This window comes from Orycteropus afer, unplaced genomic scaffold, assembly GCF_000298275.1.
Source record: "Orycteropus afer afer isolate SDZICR_OR568_19922 unplaced genomic scaffold, OryAfe1.0 scaffold00109, whole genome shotgun sequence".
In the NCBI taxonomy this organism is placed as follows: Eukaryota; Metazoa; Chordata; class Mammalia; order Tubulidentata; family Orycteropodidae; genus Orycteropus; species Orycteropus afer.
In genome coordinates, this window is record NW_006921696.1 from 3,283,444 (window position 1) to 3,296,930 (window position 13,487).

General features: G+C 36.4%; 1 protein-coding gene across 1 annotated transcript; it reads left to right on the top strand.

The window, feature by feature from the left end:
- Positions 1–501: 501 nt before the first annotated feature.
- Positions 502–13,201, top strand: CCNL1 (cyclin L1). Its single transcript, XM_007943549.2, has 11 exons — positions 502–801; positions 1,095–1,169; positions 1,657–1,766; positions 7,775–7,895; positions 9,005–9,069; positions 10,814–10,913; positions 11,018–11,122; positions 11,218–11,359; positions 11,750–11,861; positions 11,955–12,053; positions 12,853–13,201. Exons 1-11 carry the CDS (start codon positions 502–504, stop codon positions 13,199–13,201), a joined length of 1,578 nt encoding a protein of 525 aa, XP_007941740.1.
- The last annotated feature ends 286 nt before the right edge of the window (positions 13,202–13,487 follow it).

A 13,487-nucleotide genomic window follows, 5' to 3' on the forward strand; every position in this document is an offset into this window, starting at 1 on the left:
AAAGCGAAAAGCAGGGGAGGCTGAGAAATGAGGCAAAAGGACGAGTGTTCTTCACGATTAGTAAAGTCGGTCGTTGAGAGATTTTAGGAAATTTTGTTAACTCTAGAAGATACGGTACTTTGAAAAGCTAATTATTCTTGTGGTTGTAAATATTACAAATGAGACGGGTGGGGTCCAGTTTAAGAGATAATCTCCTTGATGATCCTGTGGCCCCGGGCCGAAAGCTCCGCCACATCATCCCTAAAATCCCCGCAAGAAGCACCTGCCACTCCCAGATCATACCCAGACCCAGGTCCTACTACGTCGCGCCTCAGGAGGAAGTGTCGCCGGTAAGGACTAGGTGGCGGGCGTTAGCCCCGCCTGGTGACGTCAGGGCGGAAACGCACGCTGCGTGAAGCGTCAGACCACGGCGGTCACCGGAATAGCCGTCGCGCCGAGGACTCTGGTTAGTCTCGTTTTGGGTTCCGGCTGCGTTGGGCGTGCGTGCAGCTCGCTGAGATTATGGCGTCCGGGCCTCACCCGACCGCGGCCGCCGGTGCCGCCTCATCGGCCGCTCCGAGTGCGGGCGGCTCCAGCTGCGGAACGACGACTACGACGACGACCACAACAGGAGGGATCCTGATCGGTGACCGCCTGTACTCGGAAGTTTCGCTCACTATCGACCACTCGCTTATTCCGGAGGAGCGGCTCTCGCCCACCCCATCTATGCAGGACGGGCTTGACCTGCCTAGTGAGACGGATTTGCGCATTCTGGGTTGTGAGCTTATCCAGGCCGCCGGCATTCTCCTCCGGCTGCCGCAGGTCAGTGCTCCGGCCCTCGTTGGCCGGGCTCGCTTTTCTTCTCCGTGGTCTGTCTGCTCGCCGTACTCCCCTTTATCCCGTTACCCCCGAGGTTATATAGTCGTAACTCCTGCCGGAGTCCGAGCGTGTCTAGGCCGGGATGCCGCGGAGGTGGAGAGACGGTGGGGAGGCAGGACCGGGGGAGCGAGTTCTTCGCGGGAGGGGGAGGTGAGTGGCGTCGGCACAAAATGGCGGCGGCGCCTGGTGCCGGCCTGCCTGACCCCTGCGCTTCCGTTCTCTTCTCTTGTCTGCAGGTGGCGATGGCAACGGGGCAGGTGTTGTTTCATCGTTTTTTCTACTCCAAGTCTTTCGTCAAACACAGTTTCGAGGTAAGCACAGGGTTAAAAGAGGATTTCTTCATCCGGAAATGGAAAGGGGAAGGGTAGTGTCAGCAGCCTGCTTTTCCAGAAAGGGAGTGGTTAGTTCAGGCCTTTGTACCTACACCGTTCGGGAAATGGGGGCCTTTGGAATGTGTTTTAAAAATTAAGAGGTGGCTTCTGAACCCAGATGCCTCCTATCAGGAATTACGATTTTCAACCAAATGCAACAAAACTGTGAAATTAGATCCAGAATTTGGAGTTGAAGAAAAAGCATAGGAGTAGTATAGCTGTTTTAAATTCATGAGCTTTAAGTATCCCTGGACATATTATTTCGCCAAAAGTTGACACAGTGTCTTCATCAAAATAAGTTGTTTCAATTATAGGGAGGCACTTTTATCTTTCCCAACTTTGATAGTTGAGCAATTTTAACAATTTTTATTGACTCTTTTTTTTTTTTTTTTTTTTTTTATTTTTTTTTTTTTTTTCCTGTTTTCAGATTGTTGCCATGGCGTGTATTAATCTTGCATCAAAAATTGAAGAAGCCCCTAGAAGAATAAGAGATGTGATTAATGTATTTCACCACCTACGCCAGTTAAGAGGAAAAAGGTAAGAATGACATTATTGAACATAGCATCTCTTGCTACTTCTGTGCTGTGCACCAATCATCAAGTCAAAACATTCTTTCTTCTCAAGCCAGTATGGATGCAGAGGAAAACTGACTTTAATTAAGGTGTTAAAATTCTTGTAGGAACATAATGATACTTAATAATTTGGGAAATCGATGATTAACCAGTTATCTAAAGTCTGTAGAGGCAGTTGCATTTATGGGCATACCTAAAGGCGCTGTGAAGCCAGTCCTGTGGCTTAAGATTAAACAAGAAAGGGAATGAGAATACATTGGGCTCAAGTGTGAGTGTATTCTGTAAGTTATTTTTCCCCTCTCCTTTGTGGAAGACCGAAAGTTGGAAGTTTAAACAACGTAGTTCAAGTTACATTGTGGTATAGCTCTGTGTAGATTGTTTTTCTATTTGAAGTCCCAGTTAATTTTTTATCAATTGAGGTTGGCTTTTGTTAGAATACTTCTCAACATTGAACTACGATAATAACGGATCTGAAAGAACTGCAGGATGATAAAGTTTGAAGTTTGAAGTCAAAGGGATTAAACAGGTATTTTGTATTGGTCAGATAATAGTCTCAGTGAGTGGGTTAGAGAAACAACTCTTAAGGTTGATGGATTGCATTCAGATGAGGCCCCTTTGTTCCATCTTCAAAGAAAATACAGAGATGGAAACATAGGTGTGTTGTGACAAGATAACACTGTGTGGACCTATGTATTCATGTGAGGGAAAAGCACTTACAAAGTTTCAGTTGCAGGTGGTCTTCATCTACAGGTGATTTTTGGTACATCCTGCAGAAGGACCTATTTGGTCTAGATTAGTTGTGTTCCCTTTTTTAGGAATTGTGGTGATGTTAGACAAACTTGTACTGTGTTTAGAAGGAAATTAGTTGTAAAATGATAAGTTGTGTTGGGGGTTGGGTGTTGGTTAGTGCCAATTGGTACTTACTCTTGGCTGAATTTTTTTAAGTTGTCAGTAATGGAATTATTTAGAGGCAACTGAATGTTAAAATATCCTAAAGACCGTTTAGCCTAGTCAAAAAGTTTGAAAACGTTGCTGGACAGATAAAGTTCATGGCGTTTTTTGGTTTTCTCACATTTGTCTTCCACCCCATCTTCTTCCATTTACCCTAACCTTACCAAGAGACAGAGTAATTTTTTAATTTCATTTTAAAATACGTTTTAGCTTCTTGTTGAGGAATTCTGGGAATTTGGGAAGATGTCAAATTGGTATTTAGTATGGTCTGAGCTTATATTTGTATTTAGATACCTAGGTGATTATTCAGGATGCATAAAGCAAAGTGGCACTGTCTAATATGAAAGGCTCTGTTTTTAGTCAAAGTATTCTGTTTGCTTAAAGGAAATAGTTTTCTGATGGTATTCTTTGAGCCGGTTAGCTAACTTACGTAATTACATATAATTTTTTTCTTTGAACTTTTCCTGTGAGACTTAGAATTTTCTTCCCTGATGTCAGATTAGGTTTTTATAACTATAAAATCTTTGGAATTTAAAATATCTAACTGTGTTGTATCTGATGTCACAGTACATTTTTTTTTTTTTTGGCATTATTACAGAGAAATTTATTTTGTTTCAGTCTTAGAAGTGTGATCATAGCATGAAATTTAAAAGGAGTTGTTAATTGCATGGAAGGCTTTTCTTTTTTTAAAAAAAAAAAAAAGCAGGATTTAAAAGTGTTTCTATGCATTTTACAAGTTAAGACATATAACCTGTATATGTTATTAACTTCAACTCTTTTTTCCCTTGCAACCGACTATACAGCGACCAGCTACATTTACCAAAGCCTGGGTGATGTGGAGTGGTACATAGAGATGAAGCTGTCGTCATGGCAACAGTGAGTGAAGTATCGAAAATCCCCAAGGAGAAGCCAGTGCTCTGAGAATAGGTCACTGGAATCGGGGACTAACAGGTTGGCCACTGGTGAACCATTTAGAAAAACTCCTGTTTCTTGTTAAAAGCTTTTGTCTTTGCTGTCCAAGTTATTAGAATTGTGACTTAGTATCTGCATATGTAAATATTTTTAGAAAGTATTATTGTTATGTTTAGGTAAAGTGTATTAGTTTGTCTGAAAGTTACAGTTTAATCTAGTTTATGTATTACTTTACATTGTGATGTGACCTTGTTTTATGAAGAAGCTTCATTTATACAATATCAGATCAGTGGTTTTCAGTCCTGGGTAGAATGGCTTCGGGTAGTTTTAAAAAGCAAAACAAAACCAGCACCCAGGTCCTATCCTGGGTTATTTGTCTTTCCCTCTTCAGCTTTTTATAGTTTGACTCAGAATATGTGACTGAACTTGGAAAAGTGGTTTTTCCTGTCAGTAGTTTCCCATTATAATTTGCTTTTGAGAGTATCATAATCCAAGTAGATTAAGTTTCCTGTAGTTTTAAGGAGACATATTTTGATACTTGGGATGATAATGCTGTGAAATCTTCCAAGACTGGTTCAACTAACTAGTTGTTGATATTTTTTGATACGGTATGCTATTTTCAATGTGTGAATGGATTTTGGGTTAGAGATAAGATTTGGAAGGGTTTTTACATGATTTTATCCAACCTACTCTGTAGTTTAATCTATGGCTCTACAATTGATCTTTAGTTTAAACAGGTATCTTTTAAAGAAAGAGTATTCCTACTTCCTTTAAAGTGGACCTTACAGATTTTTAGAAACTTTTTTTGTTTTCTAAATTGAGCAGCAATCTACCTCTTCGTCTCCCTGAGTTAGAATTGATTTGGCTACTGGTAGTATAGTTTCTTGGATAATGTGTTCCAAAATTTCTCAGTACTTGGAACACAAAGAGTGATAACTAATCATGTTTGGGCCTCCTTATCCTGTACCCACCCGTTGTCTTTTTTGTTGTTGTTGTTGTTGTTAAATTGTGTATTTATTAATCCTGCTGAAAGAAAAAACAGCGACTCCAAAAAAAACAAGATAAAATACCAAGAATTCCTATGTAAACTAAAATTTGAAAATTGTTTTTCTGACACAAGTTTACTGAACAATCTGACATAAGCAGGGAAGGTAGGATTAGGTGTGTGTGTTGATAATGAAAGTATCTAAGTTTCTCGGAATAGATGGTTTCGTTTTGCAGAAGAGATGTTTAAATGAAGTCTCTAGATAGTTTTTCCCAGTTTATAAGAAAGTTTACCTGATGTGATGGGGTAGGAAGAAATTCTAGCATGCTTTAATTGCATTTATGGCACTTGGATTGCTGTAGAAAATATTAATTGATGATTTGCTAATTTCAGAAAAGAAAGAAGTTGCTTATCTTTCAGAGCCTTTTCTTAAAAGCTGATTTAATGGGGATACATTTTTTTAATTTCTACTACAAAATCATTACAAAAGGTAGTTGTAAATTACATGTTCACTTAGCCTTCCTGTATTTGGGAAGTAAAACAAAGCGAAACCCACAAAGTTAACTTTTCTGCTGAAACAAGAATTTTGAGTATATTAGTTGAATTACAGTAAATAGTGACTTTGGTTTGCCTAACTGGTTTTGATGTTACTGGGCTTTTCACAAAACAATAAAAGTAAGGATTGTAGTAGAGTAGATGAAATAAATAAGAATTAGTTTAAGCACAATTACTTGAAATTAAGCCTGATTTGGGATCAAATCATAGTCATTCACTTGGTTAACTGCAAGAACAAATGAATCTTACTAATATTTGAAAGTGACTCTCTTAAAATAACCTGCTAGTAAGAGGTATAGATGGTTTTTATCCATGTAAGGAGCAAAAAGTAAGACAGCTGTTTTATTTTACAGGGATTCTAATGCTGTAGTAACCCCTGGGTATAGGGCTTAAGAGTTAAGTGGCACAACTGTGACATAGGAGATACTCTTCCTAATACCAGTGAATGGACAGCCATCAGTAACTTGGCTAATCATTTGAAGAGTTTGAGATGGATTTGATTTTTTTCTCTCCCCAGATTTCCTGAAATGACCATAAAACCTGAAAAATCTTAAATGTTAAATAAGTATTTCTATATGTGTAACATAAATTACTCCCATTTGCATTGAATTTGATTTTTTTCAAAGAGCAGATAATTTGTAGCTTTCTGTCCTGATAAAGTGGATTTGTTATTTTTTTTGTTAGAAAGTAATCCGTCTAAATTGGAGGCCTAATTCCTAACACCTTTCATAGTATAATTAGTAGCTATAATATGAATTTAACTTGGAGCAAGGCCATTTTGTCAGCTTTGTTAATTTAACATATTTTTCCTTTTCACAACTGTCACCTTGTCTCTTGCTTAATTTGATGCAAGTTAGAATATTTTCAAGCAGTCTAGTAATAGTAAGCATTTCAGTTTTTTATAATTTTAAACATAAGTAGGAAAAATAAAGATAGCTGATTTTTTTTTTTTTTTTCCTTTTTAAACTCCATAGGGTTAACATAGCTGATTTTAGATTGCTTTTTAACATTCAAGTGGATGTTTTTTAAAATACAGTCTTTATTTATTTCTGGATTTGGTTGAAATGAGATATAAACTTATTTGTAACTGTCTTTTAAAAATAGAATTTTAAGATTTTGCCCCAGAGCAAAAACTTCTATGAATCTTTGGCTGAAAATAAACTGAGTATATAGGAAGATATTTGAATATTCTACCCATATACTTACCATATAATCAGTGTTTTAATGAGAGTTCGTTTTTTGGCGTTTGGGGAGCATTGGTGGCAAAGTGGTAAACACTTGGCTGCTAACCCAGTCTGTGGTTCAGACACACCCACTCTGCATCAGTAAAGATTTATAGCCTTGGAAACTTTGTGTGGGTGGTTCTCCTGCCTTACAGGGTTGTTAGGAGTTGGAGTCAAACTTGATAGCAATAGCTTTGGGTTGGTTTCTTATTTTGGTTTTTGATGTTTGATTCTAAAAGATATGGGTAAAATAAATTACGTGGACTTTTAAAAAGTGAAAGTTCACTTCCTTAACAATTCTTGCCTAAATAGAAACTTCTCAGAAGGAAACCAGTTTTAATTTAAGACTTAAAAATACTTTTTTCCTATAATAGTATGTTTTTGTCTGTCAAAAACAGTTTTAGAGGCAAGACATCAGTTGGACATGCTGTTTTCAAAGCATTGAACCATTCATGTAGATGTAGCCTTCTGTATCATAGAATAGATACTGTTGTTGAAACTATCAATTTAATCTGTTACAGAGACCTTGAGTGTGTTGTTCTGTCTTATTCTATGGTCTTCCCTTTGGCAGTGCAGACTAAAGTATATTGCCTAATAACCACAACTCAGGTTGGTTTTAACTAGCCACATGCCAGTACAACTTTGCCAAAATTGGGAACTGGTTTTTTTCCACAGATCACTTTTGAGTTTTGAATCTTAATATTTACTTTTTTTTCCTCTCCTTTTGTAATTAAGTTCTAAATCTTTAATTTATATATATGGCTTTTTGAAAAAATTTTGTTTAAACAAATTGCCCACCTAGAGGAGTCTGAAACAGCAACTCATTTTTTCTCCCTAACTTATATTTAGGCCATAAACTAGCCAAGAGTTCATGTCTTATAGAATGAATAAAACATCATATTCTTAGGAGGTTTTTGAAGTACAGTAAATGTTTTTAAAACACATTACTTTTGTCAATGGAAAAAAGGTCTTGTTGCTGTTGAGACTAAATAGGTTTGTGCTAATAGTAAGTAAATCAAGTTGCCACCTAGGTTAATCAGTATATGTATACTCCAAACCTAATTGGAATGAAGAAATCTACATAGCCAATCCAAGAGTGTGTGGTTTTTTTTTGTTTTGTTAAGTGTTGAATTAGTTCTTTTAGGAACTTAATTTAAACATACATACCTGTGTCTATCTAATTAGCGTAACTTGGACAGCACAAGATTAATGCTTTAACTTGTTTGCAGGAGTTTAAAAAGCTGGTTTCTGTTGCCAATAGTTGGTTGGAAGGGAAAATGGAGATGCCACAAATAAAATTTTTTGGATGTGCAAAACAGTTTTGATTTTATTTCTTACAAACTATAGGACTCCAAGCCCTCTGATCCTTGATCAGAACTACATAAACACCAAAAATCAAGTTATCAAGGCAGAGAGGAGGGTGCTAAAGGAGTTGGGATTTTGTGTTCATGTCAAGCATCCCCATAAGGTGAGTTGTAGAGTACAGAAATAACATTCGTAAGTATTAATTTTTCTTAAAGTGAATTTATATTAAGATAATTAACATTGGTTTTAGAAAACATTCTTTTGGATATTGAGAGCTCTTGATAAAAAGGGAGTAAGACAAGACGTAGGATTAAGTCTTAACTTTCACTCTAGATAACTTTTGTGACAGAGACAAATTAGGACAGAGATTAAGTTCCAGTTTTTGCACCTAGAAAATGGGGGTGCTGAAATTCCTTGTTCCAAGGAATAAATAAATAAATAAATCTGTAAAAGCACCTGGCACACTGCCTGGCACTTAGTAATCAGTAAATACTCAAAGTATGGTGGCTGCTTACTCACTGTTAGTGAAAAGTTCAAAGGTTTTTCTAGCAATCTCTTTGCTTTCATAAGATTATACACAGTGGTTACAAGAATGGGTGTCCTGTGAGGTCAGGGCTATGTGAGATAGAAACTTGGCTCTTCCTTGATATCTGACCTTGGCAGATACCTCTTTCCCAATTTCCAGATCTTTAAAGTGCCAAAATTGGAATAATGGTAATTCAGGTTCAGAAAGACCTGACATAACCTGAGAGTAAGACTTTTTTATATGTAGCTTTTATTTATCTCACTTAAACCTGATGTTTCAATGTAAAAATATTAGTGTCTAATTATTTAACATCCACTCTGGATGTTATACAATTTGTATCATATGTTTTGTAACTGTCTTTAAAATGCCTAGCTTCTAGGGTATCTGGACTTGAATGTACCTGGGGAGATTAAATGAAATAATGTATGAAAATGCCCAGCACAGTGTTGGTCACATAGTACAGTGTTCATGGAAAATTAAGTTGTTTTAGTTGAATTGATTAACACTTAACTTTGTTCCATACTATTTTAAAACATACTTCTAAACATAATTTCTTTAAGGATATCTAATAACCAACTTAACGTACATTGACTCTCTGGTACATTTAGGTTGGCCTGTATTATCTATGTGGTTTGTAAAATAAATAAAACTTGGAACTGACATTATCAGTTACTTCATTCACTGAACTCTGTACTCTGAATGAACCACCAATATGCTAAATTGAATTTTTTTCCCTTGTCCTCTAGATCATTGTTATGTATTTACAAGTCTTAGAATGTGAACGTAATCAAACCCTGGTTCAAACTGCCTGGTAAGTGGCTTTTTTACATTGCTTTCCTAGCCAGGAAAACAGAAGCAGAAATAAAGTAAGTTTCGTTTTCCCTTTCCAAAATGAGATGTTTATTTTGGGGCTTTTTGTTTTTTTGTTTTTAACCAAAAGGTATATAATGCTTATTTCTGCTTCCTGTTTTCTTGGCTTGACTAATTACTTTTAATGGAGAACTCAATTTAACTTTGTTCTTTTTTCTACTCTTTAATTAAAGGGTAGTCCATGATGGTAAGTCATAGAACTCTGCCCTCTGCACTTCAGCCCATGACCTCAGGATGGCCTGATTGGCTGCCCTGCTCTCCAGCCAATCCAGTGCAAGCTCTCATCCGAGATTCACTGAAGTGGTCCATATCCATCTGGCAGCATCTTCTAGTTCTGTCGGGGTGTCAAAAGGATTTGTATATTTGCTTCTAGAAGTAACTGTTCAACATGCCTTTGTATTTAATGTATTCCTGTAACTATCAAAATGAATAGTTCATTTTTGATAGATTTGTTATCCCGCCGTTATGAATTAAATGATTTTTTTTTTTAATTAGGAGTTTGGTTAAATTTCTATTTTTAGTATGTAAAGCATGAATTCTGCCAAAGGAAACTACAACTTACAGCTTAAAATAGGCATCTGGATGAATTTATAGCTGCTAGGCTATTTCAGACACTAATATTAGAAGAAGCACTTCAGTTTTAAGAGATGTTAATATTATTTAAACACTTTAGAACTTGGACTTTTTGATAATGTGATCTGTAGTGCTGGCTTATTTAAAACTAAAACAAGGAGTTTGTGGTCCAGCTGCAATTAGTATTTCATAACACTATTGGTGTGTAGGACTTGACGTAATTTTTTATGTTCTTGACTTTTCAAGCAGATGTCCTTTTTTTTAACTGCCATGCTTCTTTTGAATTTAGTAAATATTAGAACTATTAGAAAAATTTTACATTGTTTTGATAAAATGCATGACATTTTAAATATATGTTCTATATAACATTTTAGCATTTTTTGTAGATAAGGATTTTTCAAGAAATAGTCCATTTAATTTTAGCATTTTAACTTTGAAATGACTTGTAAAATATTTTCAGTAGTTTTGAAATGTTGCTGGATTTGCTAAAAGTCCAGCAACTTCATAACGGAAATAGTTTATCTCTTTTATTTATACTTAGTTGCAAAAAACAGGTATGTAAACAGAGCCTTTATGTATACTGCTCTTTGCTTCCCTACCTAGATTTTCTGAATCAACTCAAGTTTTCTTAATGTACGTGTAAATTGGTGGGTACTTAATTGAAAATGCCTTTTACCCCTGTCTTATTTTTGAGTTTTTGAAAGAACTTGGTGACACTGCTTTTCATTGTGGATAAAGGAGAGAATGGTCAGTAATTAATGGCTTGAAGTATTGTTGGAGTGGTTTATCATTTCTGAAACTAGTTATATCAGAACTGGCTATCAAAGCATTTTTTTTTTTTTTAAAAGACGTAACCTCATTCTTTACAAGTAAGTTCTGTTTGGAATAGCAATAGATTTCAAAGGGCTTTGCATATATAAGAAAGCTTAAGAATAGTTCTAGTGTTAAATGATTTTTGAGTTAAGAATTGTTATGCTAGACTATGAGGATGTGAATATAAATATGAGAAGAAAAAAGAATAAAGTAGATTGAGTCTCCAATATACATAAGTAAGCTTCAGAAGAACTGGTGGTTTGTTTATGTATAAAGCTTATAGTTGAAATATTTTTCAGGAATTATATGAATGACAGTCTTCGAACCAATGTTTTTGTTCGATTTCAACCAGAGACTATAGCGTGTGCTTGTATCTACCTTGCAGCTAGAGCTCTTCAGGTAGGTGTATGGAGCCAGTTTTGTCCTTTGGAGTAAATCATGAGAATTGTCATTTCTGACAGAAATCTATGAAAATTTCATCTAAACCACCCTTTTTGGTTTAGATTCCATTGCCAACTCGTCCCCATTGGTTTCTTCTTTTTGGTACCACAGAAGAGGAGATCCAGGAAATCTGCATAGAAACACTTAGGCTTTATACCAGAAAAAAGGTAATTTCTGTTTACTTGTGTTTGTGCTACTACTTTAGTGCTAAGAGTCTATACTACTGTAAAGGGCAAATACCAACTTCATTTTCCTCCAACAGCCAAACTATGAAATGCTAGAAAAAGAAGTAGAAAAAAGAAAAGTAGCCTTACAGGAAGCCAAATTAAAAGCAAAGGGGTTGAATCCTGATGGAACTCCAGCCCTTTCAACTCTTGGTGGATTTTCTCCAGCTTCTAAACCATGTAAGATTTATTCAGAATGAAATGTTTTTTTGCTGGGGTGGGAGGTGGCACTAGAGGTATAAGGTTAGAAAGTGTTAACATTTAATGGTTTCATGGAAGCATTGATGTTAAGAAAGTTACTATTTCTTTCATGACAGTCAACTGAAACTGAAGACTGACACTTGAAAGCAAGAGTTATGTTTAGAAACCATTTTTGGCTGTCTGGTGATGCAAACAGTTTGAAACTGCTTTCTTAATGTGTACAGCCAAGAAAACCTTATGGAGTAGTTCATCTCTATAACACATGGGATTGGCCATGAGTTGAAATTAACTCAAAAGTGGCTTTAGAGTTTTGTTGTTACTGTTAAATTCAATAATTAATGTGCCTTTTTTTTTCCCCCTTAATTAAAGCTTCACCAAGAGAAGTAAAAGCTGAGGAGAAGTCTCCAGTGTCCATTAATGTGAAGACTGTCAAAAAAGAGCCTGAGGATAGACAGCAGGCTTCTAAAAGTCCTTATAATGGGTGAGTTACAAAACTGGCCTGAGGATTCTTATTTATGTGTTTAGTTTTTAACACTCAGTTGGTATGTGATTACAATTTTGTGTTTTTGTGAAGTGTAAGAAAAGAGAGCAAGAGAAGTAGAAATAGCAGAAGTGCAAGTCGATCGAGGTCAAGAACACGATCACGCTCCAGATCACATACTCCAAGAAGACAGTAAGTATACTTGCACTTTTTTTTTTCTTAAACAGACTTTTCATTGTAGGCTAGTATTAATTAGATTTAACATAGGGAAGTTAGGAGAAATGAGTTTGGGAAGGTGCTTTGGTGTTTCATTCTATTTATTTATTTATTTATTTTCGAGTTGTGTATCTATCTTTGTGGCATTTTGTTTTCTCCCATACTTTTTTGTAAAAGTTTAGAGGCTGACCACAAAACACTGTGGTGGTGTATAATACCTATTTAAATTGTGAAAACCTTGATTTTCTCTGTGGTATCAGAAAAAAATGACTTATTTAAACCCCACCCATTGCCATCACATAAATTCTGGCTTGTAGCAACTCTATAAGACAATAGAACTGCCTCATAGGGTTTCTGAAGCTGTACTCTTTACAAGTAAGAGTGCCACGTACTCCTTACGAGGAGTGGCTGCTGGGTTTGAACTGCTGACCTTTCAGTTAGCAGCTGAGTGCTTAACCACTACACTACCAAGATGCCTTGATTATTAAGGCCTTATTAATGACTGATGGTGAATTCAGCCATGGAATGCTCCCTAGTTAGCTTTGTATTTAGATTACTAGCTCCAGCATGTTATTCTCCTGCATAAATTTACAGTGTATTTGTTTAAGAGTCCTAATATGTTAGAGGCTTGGGTGTGGGGTAATCAAGGGTGGGAAATTTAGAAAGTCTTCAGTTCTGATAGGGTCTTTCGTTTTATTTTGAGCCTGTTATGAGCAACCATCAAAAAATCTGTTGCCATTAAAAATTGAATCTAAACCTCAAATGTTTATCTAAGTTATAATAATAGGCGGAGTCGATCTGGAACATACAGCTCAAGATCAAGAAGCAGGTCCCGCAGTCACAGTGAAAGCCCTCGAAGACATCATAATCATGGTTCTCCTCACCTTAAGGCCAAGCATACCAGAGATGATTTAAAAAGTTCAAATAGACATGGTCATAAAAGGAAAAAATCTCGTTCTCGATCTCAGAGCAAGTCTCGGGATCACTCAGATGCTGCCAAGAAACACAGGCACGAAAGGGGACATCATAGGGACAGGCGTGAAAGATCTCGCTCCTTTGAGAGGTCCCATAAAGGCAAGCACCATGGTGGCAGTCGCTCAGGACATGGCAGGCACAGGCGCTGAGTTTTTCCAGCATCAGTTCTTGGTTTTGCCTATCGACAGTGTGGTGTATGGACTCATAATCAAAATTAAAAACAAACTGATTAGGATTTTGATTTATTAAAACCTTCTAGGTCTCTAGAAACACTGAGGACATTTTCATTTGAAAAGAACTATGTTAAATTTTTTGCACATTAAAATGCCCTAGCAGTATCTAATTGGAAACCATGGTCAGGTTCAATTGTACTTATAGTTGTGTATTGTTTATTGCTATAAGAACTGGAGCGTAAATTCTGTAAAAATGTATCTT